At 36.7% G+C, this 18,170-nt stretch overlaps 4 protein-coding genes across 7 annotated transcripts; 3 read left to right on the forward strand and 1 right to left on the reverse strand.

The window, feature by feature from the left end:
* The first annotated feature begins 462 nt into the window (after positions 1-462).
* On the forward strand, positions 463-4,178 carry LOC121762279 (receptor-like protein Cf-9). Of its 3 annotated transcripts, none has more exons than XM_042158102.1 (7): positions 463-1,101; positions 1,691-1,834; positions 1,981-2,124; positions 2,245-2,316; positions 2,408-2,479; positions 2,623-2,694; positions 2,798-4,178. In XM_042158102.1, exons 1-7 carry the CDS (start codon positions 480-482, stop codon positions 4,066-4,068), a joined length of 2,397 nt encoding a protein of 798 aa, XP_042014036.1. In that variant the 5' UTR covers positions 463-479; the 3' UTR covers positions 4,069-4,178. The 3 variants fall into 3 exon arrangements, with proteins under 3 accessions (XP_042014036.1, XP_042014037.1, XP_042014038.1); XM_042158103.1 differs by having other exon boundaries at positions 898-1,070; positions 1,674-1,834; XM_042158104.1 differs by having other exon boundaries at positions 933-1,070.
* Positions 4,179-4,322: 144 nt separating this feature from the next.
* Positions 4,323-8,181, forward strand: LOC121762280 (DNA excision repair protein ERCC-1-like). 2 transcript variants are annotated; one of them, XM_042158105.1, is made up of 10 exons: positions 4,323-4,463; positions 4,820-5,172; positions 5,270-5,354; positions 5,706-5,809; positions 6,487-6,610; positions 6,691-6,767; positions 7,023-7,122; positions 7,199-7,270; positions 7,359-7,427; positions 7,690-8,181. In XM_042158105.1, exons 2-10 carry the CDS (start codon positions 4,913-4,915, stop codon positions 7,972-7,974), a joined length of 1,176 nt encoding a protein of 391 aa, XP_042014039.1. In that variant the 5' UTR covers positions 4,323-4,463; positions 4,820-4,912; the 3' UTR covers positions 7,975-8,181. The 2 variants fall into 2 exon arrangements, with proteins under 2 accessions (XP_042014039.1, XP_042014040.1); XM_042158106.1 differs by having other exon boundaries at positions 6,511-6,610.
* A 1,992-nt stretch (positions 8,182-10,173) lies between these two features.
* LOC121762925 (3-ketoacyl-CoA synthase 19-like) lies at positions 10,174-14,043 on the forward strand. The gene is made up of 3 exons (XM_042158954.1): positions 10,174-10,828; positions 11,950-12,372; positions 13,462-14,043. The coding sequence occupies exons 1-3, from the start codon at positions 10,221-10,223 to the stop codon at positions 13,838-13,840; spliced, it is 1,410 nt and encodes a 469-aa protein (XP_042014888.1). The 5' UTR covers positions 10,174-10,220; the 3' UTR covers positions 13,841-14,043.
* Positions 14,044-14,226: 183 nt separating this feature from the next.
* LOC121761501 (putative late blight resistance protein homolog R1A-10) lies at positions 14,227-17,715 on the reverse strand. The gene is made up of 3 exons (XM_042157146.1): positions 14,941-17,715; positions 14,705-14,840; positions 14,227-14,458 (listed from the first exon to the last, which is right to left on the reverse strand). The coding sequence occupies exons 1-3, from the start codon at positions 17,589-17,591 to the stop codon at positions 14,438-14,440; spliced, it is 2,808 nt and encodes a 935-aa protein (XP_042013080.1). The 5' UTR covers positions 17,592-17,715; the 3' UTR covers positions 14,227-14,437.
* Positions 17,716-18,170: the final 455 nt, after the last annotated feature.

The following is an 18,170-nucleotide window of genomic DNA, read 5'->3' on the forward strand; positions in this document are numbered from 1 at the left end:
TATTGACTCATTGATAAAATTCTTCTCTCAGTAGTCAGCTTATGGTTGCTTGTTTTTTTAACAACAATCTTGTTTTTTAGTTTTATTCGTATAGTCGGCTTCTTCTAACTACGTATAGCCCGATAAATTTGTTCATAATTACTTGAAATATTATAAAATGAATGTTGATTATAAAATTTGGGGGCTATTGGAGGTGTCCACTATAGTGCCGGACACAAATATTTGGGGCTATGGACAAAAAATTGGGGCTATGGACAAAAAACTGGGGCGGGGCTATTAGGCGTGTCCACCTTATAGTGGACACCCTTAGAACTTTGTTATTTTGCAATAATGAAGATTCCCTAATTCATGCACTCCAAAATTGACTTTGACTTGTAAAGAACCTAGTGTTGCCACTTGAAATTAAATACATCTCCACCACCATCCTTTCTAGATGTCAATAAATATGGGCTTCTTGTTTGCTCACACAATAATTGAACATGGATAGCCTTTCCCCACTTCTTCTATCTTCTATCATATTTTTTTCTTGTCTAACCACTTCTAGCATTGCTACCACACTTGACATAAAAAGAGATGAATCTTCTCTTCTTGCTTTCAAAGCCCTCATCACCTCAGATACTATAAAGCAAAATTGGAGCACTCAAACCTCAGTTTGCTCATGGATTGGAGTCACTTGTGATTCCCATGGCACTAGAGTGACTCAATTAAACCTCTCAAAGATGGGAGTCAGGGGCAGCATTGCACCCGAAATCGGAAATCTTGATTCTCTTGTTTCACTTGATCTAAGTGGAAACTATCTTAATAGTTCTATTGCTCCAACAATCTTCAACCTGACGGTAGTCGAATCTATTCATCTATACGATAATGGCTTGTCGGGTTCGCTTCCAAGACACATTTGCAGGTACAATAGACTTCAACGACTCAAAGTACTTGATCTTGGAAGTAATGAATTGGAGGGAGATATACCATTGAGTTTGGATCAATGCTCACAACTTGAGAGAATAAGTTTTGGATTTAACAAACTTAGTGGAAATGTGCCCAGAGAAATTGCAAACATCACAAAGCTTAAGGTATTAGACCTTAGTTTCAACAATTTAAGAGGTATATTTCCACCATTAACCCTGTATTTTAATTATTTTTAGCAATTTTACCTATTTTTAGTTATATTTACCATAATTATTTCTATCCATTTATATTTTCTCCAAATTCCTCGATCTTTCAATTTAATTTCCTAGACAATAATTGCAATATGATAAACTTGAGCATGCATATTTATTTAAAATATTACTATTACTGTATTTTCAATATTAATTAATGATTATATATACATAAACTACAATTAAAAAAGAGATGTAAATAACTTGAATAAAAAATACATGAAAAAACTTTTTTTTTACCTAGTTCACTTGTAACAAGGGTTTGACTTGATTTGAGCCTAATTTATAAAAAAAAAGCCCAAGTCCGAGCATGGGCTGAGCTAAGCCGGCCCAGCCCATTAAGCTTAGATCAAAGATTGATGTTAGTTTGGAATATACATGCATATACGTTTGATTTAAGTGGTTTTTACTTTTTACCAACTCTAGTGCTCTAGATTTTAACTGTGATCACACTGGAAGTTTAACCACTGAACTTTTGTTTTACATAGTTGGGACATGAAAACAAACATAATTCAGATTTTATAATTCTGCAGGAGTTATTCCACAACAGATTCATCGTCTTGAAAATTTACAAATGTTGTACATGTCGTCTAATGAGTTATCCGGCTCGTTGCCACCTGGCATCGGAAACATGAAAGCATTACAGTTCTTTTTCCTCACTGGAAATGCTTTAACGGGTAAGCATCCTCTTTGGACTTTGATTTGAAGAGTACACACAAGTTAACACCAAATTTGTTACTCTAAAGCAAATAGTAAAATTTGAAGAGTATTACTTTAAACTATTGTGAATTGTGATCATACAATTATATTTTTACAATGGCAGGCCCTTTGCCGCCAACCATTTTCAACATGTCTTCTTTGAAAAGAGTTCAGTTAACTGGTAACAAACTTACCGGAATATTGCCTTCGGAAATAGGGCACATGAAGCCGCTGCAGTATTTGAACTTACAGAATAATTCTTTTTATGGTAAGACTTCTAACTATTTGGATTTTTTTTCAAACTTTATAGATACCAAAAGTCTAAAGCAAATAGTAGTATGAGATGTGCAATTTGGAGATATTTAATCTTTTACATAACCTCTTTCAGGTCCAATACCACCCACCATTGCAAATTTATCAAAATTGGACTACTTGGATCTCTCTTACAATAATTTAGATGGTGAGCTTTCTTCCTCCATATGCAACAACATGCACTCTTTGAATTACTTTTTCACAAAAAAAAATTAAGCTATTATTCATTTAATTTTCAGGTTCAATACCACCCACCATTGGGAATCTTGCCAATTTAGGATACCTTGATTGTTCACGCAACAAATTAAATGGTGAGCTTCTAACCATGCAACTAAATAAAGAGAGCAATTAATTCCAATATATTAATTTATAAAATACATTAAGCAAAGACTTGCATGGATGAAGTGAATAGCAAGAAGCATTTGATTAGTTTCTTATCATCTTTTGCTTCTAGGTCCAATTCCAAATGACTTTGGAAATCTATTAAAATTGGCTGATTTGTCTCTCTCTTACAACAAACTAAATGGTGAGCTTCCAACCTCTATCTCAGTTCCTTACTGATTGATCATATGTGCTTTATTGACATGTAATTTTTATTTTTATTTTTTATCGTTTTCGATGACTAACAGGCCGACTACCATCCGGGATCGGGAATCTATCAAACATATTTTCATTTACGCTCTCTTACAATCAGTTCAACGGGAAGCTTCCATCCTCCATCTGCAACCTAACGCGGGTCAAGTATTTTTTTCTCTCAAATACAAATTTGGCAGAAACAATTCCAATGTGCTTTGGAAACATGAGTGAGTCTCTAGACTTCTTACATCTAAATGGGAATCAGTTTAGTGGCGCGATTCCATCAACGTTCAGTAAGGAGTGTAGTCTCCGGTCCATCAATTTGAATGGTAATAAATTGGAGGGAAAATTACCCGAATCGTTAGCCAACTGCAGAAGTCTAGAGGGTCTCGACATCGGAAATAACGGAATGCATGGCAGTTTTCCATACTGGACGGAAGCCCTTCCTCAACTTCGGGTGCTAGTCTTGAGGTCTAACAAGTTTGATGGTAACATGTCATTGTCTTCACGAACTAAGTTTCCGTTTCCTACGTTGCAAGTTTTAGATATATCTGGAAATGCATTTGCGGGCTCTGTACCTGAAAGGTATATCAACAATTTCAATACAATGATAAACACAACTAAGGAAAATGTTATTGGAAATACTATTGGGAATTTCTTTAGGATATTATTGGAGATGAGGGTAACTTTGAAAGGTCAGCATCAATTGCTGGAGAGATTGTTGGAAGGCTTTACGATGATTGACTTCTCTTCGAATAGATTTTCCGGGAGTATTCCGCGTTCTATAGGAAATCTTCAGTCTCTCAGATACTTGAACTTGTCTCACAATAACTTCATAGGAAATATACCTTCGTCTCTTGCAAACATGAGTACACTTGAATCGTTGGATTTGTCTTCAAACAATCTGGATGGAGTGATTCCAAGTGAATTGACAAGGTTGACATTTCTTACGAAATTAAACCTTTCGATGAATGATCTAGTGGGACAGATACCACGATCTAACCAGTTTTCTACGTTTGAGAATGATTCGTATGTGGGAAACTTGGGGCTATGTGGAGTTCCGCTGACGAGAAAATGCAAAGAGGAGACAGGACCAATAGAAGAAGAGGAAGACGAAGAAGAAGATGGATTTATAGATGGATTTGGGTGGAAAAGTGTTGTGATGGGGTATGGATGTGGATCCATTGTTGGAATTGGTATTGGTTGTTGTGTTCTTCGTTATGGAAAACCAAGATGGTTAGTTGAATTCTTTTTTGGCGTTGGATATAATAATAAGAAGAAAAGAAGAAAGAGTAAAGCAACACCAACACAAAGGAGAAGATGATTCAATGCAGAAAGTTGTGTGCTTTTTTTAGTATCAGCTTTACAGTGTAAAATCAAAAGATATTTATATGGATGGTATAATCAAACAAGCTTAGGTTGGACTCAGAAAAATGATTCCTCATTTCTTCAATGGTTGAATCAACATCATAATTGTAAACAAATAATTATATCAAGTTATGACTCAAATTTAATAAATTCTCTAATTGAGATTTCAAACTTCATAATTTTTGTATGAATCAACATCCTAAAATATATCTCATTTAACTAGAGATTTTTACAGTTAATATTCATTGTTTTGTTTCTCCCAATTTTCTCCTTCGCCGCGTTTCTCCTCCGCCGTCTGGAACATCGGTAAGCTCCACCACCGTCGTCCTTACCCGTGCTCTTCCATCGAAGGTACTATACCCTCTTCATCTGAATTAGGTCCAATTATATGCTACGAATTTCTGGTAACAAGTTCTTAATTTGCTCTAATTCATGAATGTACTCTGTTCTCTAAAACTTCTTCTATGCGAAGATATTTCACAATTATCCGTCAAGTCGATTACCATTAGACATAAATTTCTGTAGTCTAAGGCTGGATGTTTACTGAAATTGAATTGTTTAGAAAATTTATTGAAATTAATTTGGTTGTTCTGCGTTAATTGAAAGTTATCCACCAAAACATATGCTTTCATGCGGTTCATTCACAGAATTAATAGTTCAGAAAGTTGGGGAAATCATAATGTTAGCTTCAATTTAAATTAATGAAGGAGGTAGAGAGAGAGCTGGTGAGCTCTCCGATTATGCAAGTGGAATAGAAGGGAGGGATTTCGAAGGCTGAATTAGGAGAGTGAGTTTTGAAGATGGAAAACAGAGATGATCCTGGGAAGCAGGATGACAATCAGAAACAGAAGAATGCATCATTTGTTGTGAAAATACCTTCTTATGAAGAAGTGGTTGAGAGTTCCCAACCTAAGTCGCAATCTTTATTCAAGCCTTCGCCCTCGTTTTCGCAAGCTTTTAACTTTATAAAAAACACTGAATTTTACGCCACCCCACCATCTGTTCCAGTGGCTGAGCCCTCCGAGGATGCCCCCTCATCCTCTCAAGGATCCAATCAAAGGTCTCTCTCTCTCTCAATTATGAAAATGCTTTTTTCTCTTTAGAGTGGTTCAAGTAGGATGTTGGTTACATCAAGAGCTATTTTTGTCTTCTTCTAGGCTAACCATTCAATCTCAAGCTCCATCCACATCAGTTTCATCAGCTGGTGCAAATCGGAATGCCATCATCGTTAGCCACAGACAGGTGAATTACTTTTGTTGTGCACGCAAATGAATATGGTTAATCATTAATGATGTTTCAATACATATGTGAATTAGCATATGCCAAACTCATTGTTGGTGTTTAATTCGTTATGTGGATTGTGAACTCAGAATGACTAAACATAGCCTGGGGAGTTTTTGATATTACTTGGTCATATTATTAACCTACAATTTTATATGCTTGGCTGAGCAAACTCCATTTTTCTTTTCTTTCTTTGAATGAAACCTTTAGCCAGTTAAAATGTGAAGATTAGCCACCAAATTTTAATATAATGCATTTTTGAACTTCTATTTGGCATAAAAGTTGGTGACTTGTATTTCTCTTGTAATGCAGAAGGGCAACCCTTTGCTAAAACATATAAGGAATGTTCGATGGGTTTTCGCTGATGTTGTTTGTGACTACTTGCTGGGACAAAATTCATGTGCACTATATTTGAGGTAAGTATAGTTCCATCTATGATCCAACTACTTTAGGATGTTTGTAAGTTGGGAATTGGTTTGACAGCACTCTTATTCTGATGTGGCCACTGTTATGATGATAGTAACATGTGTTAATGCACAGGCACGTGATACCATCATGTTGAAATGCACCTTTTCGATCTACCTTAAATCTCAAGAAATGACCTTTAAAAATTGAACCACATATGTGCAACAATGAGAACTATAAACCAAAAGTTGAATGGAAGTAAGTTTATAATTTGATATATCCAGAAGCAAGATATAATATCATAACACACTGAGAAAATAAACTGCATTTTGTTATACTATTGTTATATCCATGAGGGGTTTGATATAGATGCTAAAAGTATTCGTGATTATGTCTCTTTCTCTTTCTTTAACTCCATTATATATGGTAAGAAAGTCTTTGGATGTTTAAGCACTACACTTATTGCCTGTGGAAAATTTGACAAAATTCTAACAAAGCGAGGGAAGGAGAGAGTATGTTTTATTGCTTAGAAAATGATATTAAGAAGTTACGAGGAAGCAACGTGTCTCGTAGAAATTTGATTTACTTGTAACAAAGATGACTCCTTAGTCCTTATTGTGTTTTGCTAGAATCAAGCTTATTTTTCCGTTGTTTAGCAGTTAGTATAGCGATCTTCTTGTGTAATCAGGATTTATTCTCATGTCTTGTTCAGTCTACGCTATCATCTTCTACATCCAGATTATCTGTATTTCCGGATAAGGGAACTGCAGAAAAATTTCAAGCTTCGCGTTGTGTTATGCCATGTTGATGTGGTAAGTCTTTGACATTATCTAACACAAGTTTGGAACTGAAATTTTTGTATGGGATCTCTGATTTCTCCCGTTGGTACCAGGAAGATGTTGCTAAACCTCTGCTCGAAGTCACAAAAACTGCACTACTCCACGACTGCACTCTTTTATGTGCTTGGAGGTAGCTTTTTTGCATAGCTTCCTATTTCAATTTCTGCAAAGCTCTTCTGACACCAATGGGAGAATGTATCTTGGGCAAAATCATATATTATGGAAATTATTATCAGCCCGTCAACTATTACTTTTTGTAATTAGATCAATAACTTGGTTGTTGAAACGAAAACCACTAATGCCCTGCCGCCTTCTTTTTCCCCTTTCCTTTTTTGTACTATTTCTTATGTATTTGCCTGGTTTCTTACATTTTCTTTTAATTTAGCTTGGAAGAGTGTGGTCGGTACCTGGAGACTATTAAAGTTTATGAAAATAAACCTGCGGATCTTATTCAGGGACAAATGGATATGGACTACATATCACGGGTACGCCTCATTTTATTGATAGTTTATTTGCTTTCTTAGTTGGGAAGCACTCACTAACATCCCGTTCCGTTTATAGTTAAATCATGCACTCACATCAGTGCGGCATGTCAACAAGACAGACGTCGTTACTCTTGGGTCTACGTTTGGTGTAAGGCTCTGCGTTTTTTTTTTGGCAGCAGATATTACTGATTGATATATTTGATCTTTTCACTGACTTCAAGCTATACCGAATATAGTCTCTCTCAAATATCATGGACGCATCAATGGAAGATCTTGCTCGCTGCCCTGGCATTGGAGAAAGAAAGGTAGTCTATGTTTTCACGCATCAAAAGTGCTTGTTGGGGTTCCTGAAAAAAGTCAAGATTACGACGAAGCTGCAAATTCGTATCCTTTTCCCACAGCGGGCTGTCCGAATCTGATACATGATCGAATACTGTTCTTGTAACTTGTGGTTTTACACTTGATAACAGGAACATGCTCATTGTATTGCAGTTTTTCATTTAATCTACATTTTGTTGATGATGTTTTCTGGATATGTCTATAGATTACTCATATTTTTTACCACAGGTTAGACGCTTGCACGATACTTTACATGAGCCGTTCAAGCGTGCAGTTCCCAACCCTGCTGCACCTGTTGCTGAAAATCCTATCAATAACGAAGGTGGACCCGCCTCTGGAAGCGAAAGAAACGAGGAAGTTAAGGAGAATCAAGAGACCAGCAAAGAGCATAAGAAAGAAGAAGAAATCAACGTAAGATCTGCCCTGAAGGCTGCGTTTGCCAAGTATTCCAGCACCAGAGGAAGCAAGAGGAAGGCAGTGGTGCAGGCTGAACGGAAAGAGGGCGACGCCTGATGAGCCAACGACGGTGATGACTGTACAAGATAAGTCTTTTTACTCAGTTATGATATGGAGTTACCATAAAAGCTGTTTTTAAGCTATCATAGTACTGTCGATGCATTCACGTCTGTAAGTTGTTTAGGTTGTTTCTGTGTTCTCTGCAAGAAAGCCTTATGTTTGACAGATAAGTTAACCATTGTTCTCTGGAAATGAGTTGAGATACCTATGATTGCCACATGATAAAAGCATGCTAACTAAATGGAGTCGAACTTAGGGCATCCACAACCCAACGCACTTATATCTCGTCACTTCACTTGCACTGTTCTTGGCCTCAAACCTACTTTTCCCTTCATCACTTCAACACCTACATCACTATCTCATCAGTTCTCTACACTTTATTAATGAGTCACATTTCATACTTATTAATAGATCCTAACTAAGTTCATAAGTGAATAATCAAAATATAAGAATTTCATTAAAACTTTAAAATTACATAATTGAAAAAAATCACAATGAAATACTGTAGATAACATATAGTAAGTGATACTATAAAAAAGGGCCCATTTTTAAAAGTTGCGGGATAAATTAAAATTTGACGAAACTTCATGGTTTTTAAAGCCATTTACTCTGTAAAAATGCTAACAGGAGCCATATTTCTTCCAAAAATATTGCAGAAGTTGGGTGTGATAGCATATCAACGAGTGATATTGTTGGTAACATGTTTTTGCTTGTGGTCAAGGAGCTCGAGGTGCTGCTTGTGCTCTTGTACCATATGAATTTATTTTCACCACCTTCCACCCCTAAATTTCTCCACGTTGAAAGTGGAAAAGGGAAAATGACTTAATGTTGCATTAATGTTGCTCTAATTGTTTTCCTCCATAATTACAACTTAGGAAGCAATGTATTATTTAGATTTGACAACTCATTTGTCACTAAAACAACTAATATCACAATTAGTACTACAAAGTTGAAATTAAGTATAATTGGACCATTCACCATTCGATTATACTTGCATAAAATGACTAGTCACCCTTTTATCAAACTTCACACTATATAACAAATATTCAATTACAATTTTTTTTCCCAAAAATAACAAATATTCATTTTTTTTTGGAATTTGGCCTGATTTAAATTCCGGCCAGGCGGCCACACTTAGTCCTATGAGGACGCTATGATTTAATGACGTAGCGTTTCTTATCTGAGCCGGAAATCTGTGTCATTGGGATAAATATTACTCTTCCGTTCTACAATAAGAGTCATATTTTGTCGTTTCGATCCGTTCCACAATAAGAATATTATTTTATTTTTATCATAAATGGTAAATTGGCCTTACATTTCACTACTCACATTTTATTATAAAACTAATATATATAAGTGAGACTCATATTCTATTAAATTATTCAATTTATTTCTTTTTGTATTTCTTTAAATCCGTGTTATAACTAAATAAAACTCTTATTGCAAAAGAGAGACTCGAAAGCAACTTGAAAGAACGGAAATCGGTTTTATTCAATTGTCATATAAATTGTCAGCTCACCAACGAACATAAATGCCATTAAATTCCGTGCGCCATGTATGGTGGGGGTCAATTTAAAGAAAATAATTATTTGCCTGCCAATAGAATAATTTTGATCAAAAAGACAAAATTAATATACAATTCGTGTATTTACATACAATTAAATAAAACCATCTAACATTCAATTATTGCATCAAACGATCCCCTCCCCTCCCCATATACCACCCTTCTCCCTCAATATGGAAATCAAAATCAAGTATTGGACCATTAAACATTTAATGAAAATTAATCCATCAAATTCCAAATCAACTAAACAAAGTTAACTAATCACACTACTATATCAACCCCTTCCCCCCATATACCTCCTTCCTCCATCACTATGGAAATCAAAAACCAAGTATTGGACCATTAAACATTTAATGCTATTATTACATCAAACTCCAAATTAACTATAAATAAAGATAATTAACCACAGTACTAAATCAACCACTCATATATCACCCTCTCTAAGCATGGAAATCAAAATCAAGTGGACCATTGATCATTTAATTATACTATTCCACCCAACCTCAATTAATTACCGCACCAGTGCTTTAATTATTTTTTTTCTCTTTCCTATTTTGATAATTTTCCATTAAACTCGTATCGTCCACTGCCAAAACTATTCGCGCACCAGATATTCTATAAATAAACCATACTTCTAATCAAAGCCCCCATCTCCCTCCTTTCTCATTCTCTCATCATCATGGAAACCCTCACACCCCTTCTCCTTCTCCTTCTCCTCCTCTCCCTCCTCCCTTTCCTCACCCTCCTCCTCAAGAGAAAACACAACTCCACTTGCTACATCCTCAACTACGAGTGCTACAAACCCTCCGAAGCCCTAAAACTCGACACCTCGGCCTCGTGCAAGGTCGTCCTCCGCAACCCGAACCTCGGGTGGGAGCAATACAAATTCCTCCTCAAGACCATCATCAGCTCCGGCCTCGGAGAGGAGACCTACAGCCCTCCCAGCGTCGTCGCTGGAAGAGAAGCCGACCCCTCCCTCCTCGATTCCCTCCAAGAGCTCGACCACATCTTCTTCCAAACCCTAGACAGCCTCTTCGCCAAATCCCGGATCTCGCCCCAGGAGATCGACATCCTCGTCGTCAACGTCTCCTTGCTCTCTCCCTCGCCCTCGCTGTCGTCGAGAATCATCAACCGGTATAAGATGCGGCCTGATGTGAAGGCGTTTAACTTCTCCGGGATGGGCTGCAGCGCTAGCCTCATCGCGGTCGACCTCGTTCGCCACTTGTTTAAGGTTTATGCGAATGCGCTCGCTGTCGTCGTCAGCACTGAGTCTCTCGGCCCTAATTGGTATGAGCATCGTCTTGATTTTTGAATCCTAGACCTTACTACTTATACACTGAAGTCATGTAGTAGTACAATTCATGCCCAATTTAGATGTCACATTTTCATCTTAAAGCTTGATCTATTCAAAAGAGTAGATGATGAATACTCCATATTTAGTGTTTTTTCTTTGCGAATTTCATGGTATTTTAACACTTTGACTAAATTAAATAGGATTGTTACTCTATTCTTGAGAATTCTTACGTGTCACGTAGTATATAGATAGGGTTACCCTACAAGTTTTAATTTGTTTTTTATATTTTAGTAGTAGTGTTACTTTTTTATAAACAATTTAGTACTATATATAATAGGATGGTTTCAAGTATTCAATATTTTTACTAAACATTAATCTATATACACATGTATTTAGATTTTCCAAATCCATCTTTATGGAGTATGTAGTATTCCCTCCGTTCCACAAAGTTTGTCTCAATTTGACCCGGCGCGAGTTTTAAAAAATTGTTTGACTTTGTTTTAAATAGAGGTGTGTAGTGGAATAAGTATCCCACGTTGAGGAGATTGAATGGTGTATTTAATGTCTATTTTGGAGAGATTCTAATTGGGATAAACTTTGTAGGACAGACAAAAATGGTAAAATGAGACAAACTTTGTTGGACGGAGGGAGTAATTAATTTGTGTATAGTACATACATTTATTTCGAAAAAAAGGTTCGAATTTACCTAAACTACTTCTTCTCATTCTTTTAATGGTTTGTTCTGATATCATATTTTTCAGGAGTACTATTTCACTAATTTATACAAGAACCTGGTCCTGGATTTATTTTATTTTAATTAGTTATTGTACGTAGTTGCAATTAGAAACCCTAGTTCAATTTATGAGCATAGAGATGCCACATTTAGTTTGCGCACAGTTTTAAGAGATCTATAGAAATGTTTGTGAATGAAATGACTAATGAGTCTCACTTTAATATTAATTTAATAATAAAATATAAATAAAATGAGTTAGCAATATTTTCTTATTAAAAGTAGTAAAAGTGAAATAGACATATTAGTGTAGACACGTTGTTTTGTCAAAATGAGACATTTAATCGTGGACATGGAAAAATTAACAAAGTCTTGAATCAACAGGTATCGTGGCGTGGACAAATCGATGATGCTCTCGAACTGCCTATTCCGATCCGGTGGCTGCTCCATGCTTCTGACGAACCGGTCAGATTTCCGAGACCGAGCCATCTTAAAACTCAACCATTTGGTAAGAACGCACTTCGGAGCCAACGACGAAGCGCACAACTGCTGCATACAGGTCGAAGATGACGAAGGCTACCCCGGGTTTCGACTGACGAAGAAGCTTACCACAGCCGCAGCAAAGGTGTTTGTTATCAATCTCAAAGTTTTGTTGCCGAAGATCTTGCCTGTATCGGAGATTATCAGATTCGGTTTTGTTTATCTCCGGTCAGGTAAGAAGAAGCAGCTTATGGAACTCCTCGGCGGCGCCGGCGGCCTTAATCTCAAGTCCGGTGTCGATCATTTCTGCATTCACCCTGGTGGCAGGTTGGTAAATGTTATAAACTTTAAGTTTGGTAGTAATACTAGAGTATTTTTGATTGGTAATTGTTTCTTCGTCCATTTTACTCAATATTTTTTTTGAGATGTCTCTTTAAAATAATTTCAAAAATTGAAAATTATTCAATGTATCCACTTTACGCTCTAAATAATAGTACTATATAAAATTTTATGCTGATAAAGAAATGTTACGCTTTGAATGATGAACTAGTAAAATAGGTAAAGTTATGAGGCATGATATGCTAAACTACAAATTTTAATTAAAAATTCAAAATTGGAAAAAGAAAAACGTAGTTAAAATTTATCAGGAGTATGACATAAATATAGAATATAGAGATCTCACTTTGAAAACAATGATGCATCATGTACAAAAATTTGAAAGACACTAATTTTCGTAAACAGGTCAAGATAAAAAATCATGAATATTTTTGGTAAAGAAAGCGTAGTTATTTGGTAAATAAGAGGTGTTTGCGATACTGAAATAGCATGCAGTCATTTTATAAAAACAAAATGCATACATTTTGCGAAACAACAAGTGTTGCATATTTTTCGTGAACGAATGCATTCGTAAAAATTAATGAACACGTTTAATTTCCTAATAGTAACATATATAGTTGTTGGGATACTAGTGGCCTACATTGTACAATATGCTCCATTAATGTAGTAGCTAGTGAAATGTGATGATAATTTAAGTTTCGGAATTACCATTAATTTATAGGTTTAGCTAAATAGCAACATGTTTAATTGATCACATTGATAATTGACTAGCTCTAAAATGTTTTGCCTCTTCCCCTCTTTTTAATTTTTCTTTTTTAGAGCAAATAAGTAAATTAAAAATATATACTCCATCTGTCCCATAAAAGATGTCTCACGTTCCTCTTTGGTTTGTCCCATTAAAGATGTCACATTTCCATTTTTAGAAAAAGTTTTCTCTAACAATAATATAAATATTATATTTTCTCTTTTCATGTAACACACAAAATAAAACCTCATAAAATCTCGTGCCGTCCCATAAGGGTGACATCTTTTGTGGGACGGAGGGAGTATTAACTAACAACATGAGACATTGACATGAAGGGCTGTGATCGATGGAGTCGGGAAGAGTCTGGGGCTGAGCGAGTACGACCTCGAGCCGGCCCGGATGGCGCTCCACCGCTTCGGAAACACCTCGGCTGGCGGGCTGTGGTACGTGCTCGGGTACATGGAGGCGAAGAAGCGGCTGAAGAAGGGCGACCGGATCATGATGATCAGCTTCGGAGCAGGCTTCAAGTGCAACAACTGTTTGTGGGAAGTCCTCAGAGACTTGGACGATCCTAATGTGTGGGAAGATTGCATCGATCGATACCCTCCGAAGAGCCTCGCGAATCCCTTCGCAGAGAAGTACAGTTGGATCAATGACGAGTGTCTTAGCTTCATTCGGATCGAGGATTGTGTGTTTTCGAGTTGTGCTTCTTGATTTTGTCGTTGGGTCGTTTGGGTTTGAGGGTTTTGGTTGAGGATTGTTTGTATTTGGATGGCCGTAATAAGATGATGGATGGCGAAGCATGGCAACGATGCTTTTCTTCAAGTCCAACTTAGTCATTTTGTGTACAAGTCTATAAGTATTAAAATGAGATGATGCGTCTCTTCAAAACTAATATTTGAGTTTGTAATTAATAATGTTATGGTGTTGATTCGTTGTAGAAAATTAGAAGTATAATATATTTATGCCTTTTTAACATTATCTAAATAATTCCCCATACATTCAATGCACATTCTCATTTTAAAATAATTCCCTACATCACAGAGCACACATAAACAGAGCATATTTATTCACTTATTTCTTTAAATGCCCAAGTAATGTTTTCAATCAAATCCAACCCAAAACAACATTGAATCCATACATAATCCACTCAAGTTACACTTCTTAAATTTAAGTGACAACCCTAAATAATAGTAATACAACATTCATGATTCATTTATTGGGTTTCAAACCAAAATACCAAGAAATCACTACAAAGTTCTTATATTTATTGAGAAAAATCATACTTGCATCACCTCCGTAGCAACAAATTCAAAGCCTCAAAGATTTCTCCTGCAAATCAAAAGTGGATTATATCACTTTCAACTACAAAGAATCATATCTTTTACTCAACTAATACTCCATCCGTCCCACACTAAGTGGAGCACTTCTTATTCAACTCGAGATTCTATGTAGTTGTTTTGTCAGTTAAATAGAGAGAATAAAGCAAAAGAGAAAAGTATAGAGAGTGATGTTTCTATTTTAAGAAATGTGTAATCTAGAGTGAGACATCCCAAAAGGAAAAATGTGTTAACTCACATGTTCCTTGACATTTGCGCTCGCCTCTGTATCCTCATGACCGCTCGCCTTTGTATACTCATGATCATAAGTATATTCGTCTTCATTCTCTTCTTCATTTTCCTCATGATCATCATCGAAAAATATGGTTCCATGCCTGAAAATGGATACATAAATATATGGAAGTTATATCAACCTAAAACACGTATTATTATATATTAAGAGTAAGACATGAGTTGATTTTTAGTTGGACTAACCTTTTAAATTTGATAGTTGTTGGTTTCTCATCAAAAGAAGAAGTTGAAGTAACACGAAGCATACAAGTTACATGTGGTTGTAGTTGGGTTGCCCAAGTCAAAACTAAAGGATTGCAATCCTCTAATTCAATCTCCCCAAGCTCATGGGGATTAACAAGAGAAGGTATGCGGATATTTTCAAGTTTGTAGCAATGTTTCATGCTTAAGACTGCAAGCTCGCAGAAGCTTCCTCGTCTTGATTTCCATTGCACCAAATCACTTTCTTCAATTAGAAGAAACTTAAGACTTATAAAACAATCTTTTTTTACCTTCCAATGTGAACCCTGAAAGGCGTAGGATCGCAGTTTGAGAGCTTCAAGATTTGGTAGAGAAGCAATGTCATTCATGTATTTCCATGGAAAACCCATACCACTTAAATGCAACTTTTTCAAGTTACATGGCAGCTTCAATGCCCCATCAATCATTGGGAAAACATGACCTTTCTTGATGACTGGATTTGTAATACTGAGTTTTAGAGTCTCTAAGCTTTCAAGTGTTGAAATGCAATCAAAGCAACTCAAAAGATCGTTATGATCCTCATAAGGCGTGACCTCAATTTGTATTCCTAATTTCTTTATGTTAGGAATTCTTTGGGAGAGATTGAAGATAGTACAAATACTAGCATTCACCCCTACCAGAGTTGTGAGCTTTTCCAATGAAACAACATGAGATGGAGCTGCAAGGCTTTTTCCCAATATCTCGATATGCTCTAACTCTTTCATGTCCCATATTTCCATCGGTACATACGATGGAGCTCCACAACGTCTAATTTTCATATGCGGATGGATAATCAAGACTCGAAGGTTGAAAAGTTTAGATATGGTTGAAGGTACTTCTCCATTGCAAGTTAGAGCAAGGTACTTTAGTTGGACTAAGGTCAGAATTTCTACTGGGAAAGTGTAGAAACGTTGTGTAAGGGCATCTATTTCCCTAAGCAACATGAAACCGACATCTATATGGATTGGATATTGGTGGTAAGGACCATAGCAAAGGAGAGAGCGTGCAATGGAAGCACAATTCAATCTCACTGAGTCACGAAATTCTTTGATGCCAAATAAAATCTTATTTTCGGGACATAAACCGCGCTGGCCTTTTAAAACTTCTTCTTCGGCATCAGCTAACTTATTTAAGACATGATAAAACTTGTTCTTACTAGCTTCTACTCTACAAACGTGCCGCCATGAAGAATGAAGCCAGCAAGTTTTAAACTCAGTAACTTCAAACTCAACAAGAAGACTTTTATCAACGGTCTTCAAGATGCGTAAAACCAGGCTATAGTCATAATTTAGCTCTTTCAGATATTTACATCCCGATTCATACGATGAAAGCAACCCCTGAGCCATGAGCATAATGATGATCTTGGAAGTCGGGGTGTCGTGATCCCGAGGGAAAACTCCCAAAAACAGAAAAGTCATTTTAAGATTTTGAGGCAAGTAGTTATAACTTGGGAAAAGTACCTTTGATATTTCATTATATGCATCCTCGAAGACTGGATTTCCTCTGTCTGCTACTTCATTCCAGTAGGCCGGGTCTCTGTTATGCTCGGATATTGAAATGATGCGAGCAACAGTGACGATCAAGAGAGGGAGACCTTCACAATGCTTGGCAATTTTGATGGCAACTTTGTGAAGGTGAGGAGGGCAGATCTCATCACCAAACACCTTGTCACATAGTAGTTCCATGCTTTCTTCTTCATTCAAAAACCGCACCTCAAACCCAGAAGGAAAATAATAATCCTTCATCAATATTCGATGTCGGCCTGTAAGCAAGACTTGAACACGTTGATTACGGATGGAAGGGAAAGTATGCCACGTAATACGCCATGCGTCTTCTTCCTCCCAGACATCATCTAGCACAATGAGGCAATGCTTGTCAGGCAATCTTTCTATCAAACTGTAGTAGTCCATTTCTTGAGTGATTCCAATTCCACACAGTTGAGCAAGAATGCCTTGGGAAATTATACTGGCTGGCTGAGGGACTCGGCCAACGGTCACCCAGGCGCGACACTCAAACATGCAATGAATTTCGGGATCTTCATAGATTTGCTTTGCAAGAGTTGTCTTCCCAATGCCGGCCGTTCCAACTAGGCGGCGTAAACCAAAGTCGAAGTGATCTCTCAGAATATCGTTTTTGAGTTGTTGGAATTGATCAGATAATCCAATCATCTTTGAATTGGTCCCAGGGAAACCAAATGATGAGGAAATAGGTTCGTCTTGAGCCATATTCTCCACTTCATACATGTATTCCTTCTCCATATCCTTGAGCTTCTGGATAAATGAATGAACTTCGTTTTGCAGACTCTGCAGATCAGTGGAGACAATAACTGGAAGAGTTTCGAGTTGAGAAGGAATCTGTTGAGTGAGAAGAGATTCCAACGAGTCTTCGAATTTCCAGATTGCCTCTTTGATTATTCCATCCAAAGCATTCACCTTCTTCCTGCTCCGGCTTGGACTCGTCTTGTCTAATCTTTCCAGAATTTGGGGCCAAGGCTGCAACTCGTTGATCAGGGCTTGTATGATTTGTTGAGAGCGAACATCAAGGCTAAAACGAGAACAACGGAGAATATTGTTCATTGTTTCGGTAAGAGAAGACATAGCACCATAAGCCGTCATTTCTTCGATATGGAAATTGGTGGTGGTGGATGGTGATGGAGTGGTGCAAAGTGGAGTAGAGTGTTTATTTTTGCATATCAAACAAAGGGGTTAGGTTATTTGATCTGACCATGACCAGTGCTGGTGGAGAATGGAGATTTCTCGTCGAAAACCTTATCTTATTAAATCATCTAGTTGTCTGATGACATTGACGCATGTATAATTTTTTTACCGTCCAAAAAAATACATGTTTGATAGGGTAGATAACTCATCTAAGATGTAAGGATGGAATTCTATAAACATAAGCATGTAATAAAAAAATACGGTTATGAATTTGATTTGGCTCGTAAAATCCAAACAGTCTACGGAAAGAGATACCCAAACAGTCTAGCATATGCCGTCCGATGCAAAATGGGATTGACTGATACGAATCTTATGTCGGAATGAGATAATACATCCATAAAAGTATTTAATTGTCAAAAGTGGGTGAATCAAAGCACTTTCACAGTTTCACCTAACCAAGTAGCAAAAGTTGGACAAATTAACTTTGCCATAAGCTTAGTGGATTCATGAATCAAGATAAGATATATTAAAAAAAAA

The sequence above is a fragment of the Salvia splendens genome, chromosome 13 (genome assembly GCF_004379255.2).
Source record: "Salvia splendens isolate huo1 chromosome 13, SspV2, whole genome shotgun sequence".
In the NCBI taxonomy this organism is placed as follows: Eukaryota; Viridiplantae; Streptophyta; class Magnoliopsida; order Lamiales; family Lamiaceae; genus Salvia; species Salvia splendens.

What these genes read in the sequence shown, in the direction of transcription:
- LOC121762279 (XM_042158102.1), top strand. Translation starts at nt 480, where the DNA reads ATGGATAGCCTTTCCCCACTTCTTCTATCTTCTATCATATTTTTTTCT. An exon ending in TAGTTTCAACAATTTAAGAG is followed by an intron (nt 1,102 to 1,690) that starts GTATATTTCCAC and finishes ATAATTCTGCAG; the next exon opens with GAGTTATTCCACAACAGATT. An exon ending in ACAGAATAATTCTTTTTATG is followed by an intron (nt 2,125 to 2,244) that starts GTAAGACTTCTA and finishes AACCTCTTTCAG; the next exon opens with GTCCAATACCACCCACCATT.
- LOC121762280 (XM_042158105.1), top strand. Translation starts at nt 4,913, where the DNA reads ATGGAAAACAGAGATGATCCTGGGAAGCAGGATGACAATCAGAAACAG. An exon ending in TCTCAAGGATCCAATCAAAG is followed by an intron (nt 5,173 to 5,269) that starts GTCTCTCTCTCT and finishes GTCTTCTTCTAG; the next exon opens with GCTAACCATTCAATCTCAAG. An exon ending in CTGGCATTGGAGAAAGAAAG is followed by an intron (nt 7,428 to 7,689) that starts GTAGTCTATGTT and finishes TTTTTACCACAG; the next exon opens with GTTAGACGCTTGCACGATAC.
- LOC121762925 (XM_042158954.1), top strand. Translation starts at nt 10,221, where the DNA reads ATGGAAACCCTCACACCCCTTCTCCTTCTCCTTCTCCTCCTCTCCCTC. An exon ending in GAGTCTCTCGGCCCTAATTG is followed by an intron (nt 10,829 to 11,949) that starts GTATGAGCATCG and finishes TTGAATCAACAG; the next exon opens with GTATCGTGGCGTGGACAAAT. An exon ending in TGCATTCACCCTGGTGGCAG is followed by an intron (nt 12,373 to 13,461) that starts GTTGGTAAATGT and finishes ATTGACATGAAG; the next exon opens with GGCTGTGATCGATGGAGTCG.
- LOC121761501 (XM_042157146.1), bottom strand. Translation starts at nt 17,591, where the DNA reads ATGACGGCTTATGGTGCTATGTCTTCTCTTACCGAAACAATGAACAAT. An exon ending in ACAACTATCAAATTTAAAAG is followed by an intron (nt 14,841 to 14,940) that starts GTTAGTCCAACT and finishes ATCCATTTTCAG; the next exon opens with GCATGGAACCATATTTTTCG. An exon ending in GCGCAAATGTCAAGGAACAT is followed by an intron (nt 14,459 to 14,704) that starts GTGAGTTAACAC and finishes TTTGATTTGCAG; the next exon opens with GAGAAATCTTTGAGGCTTTG.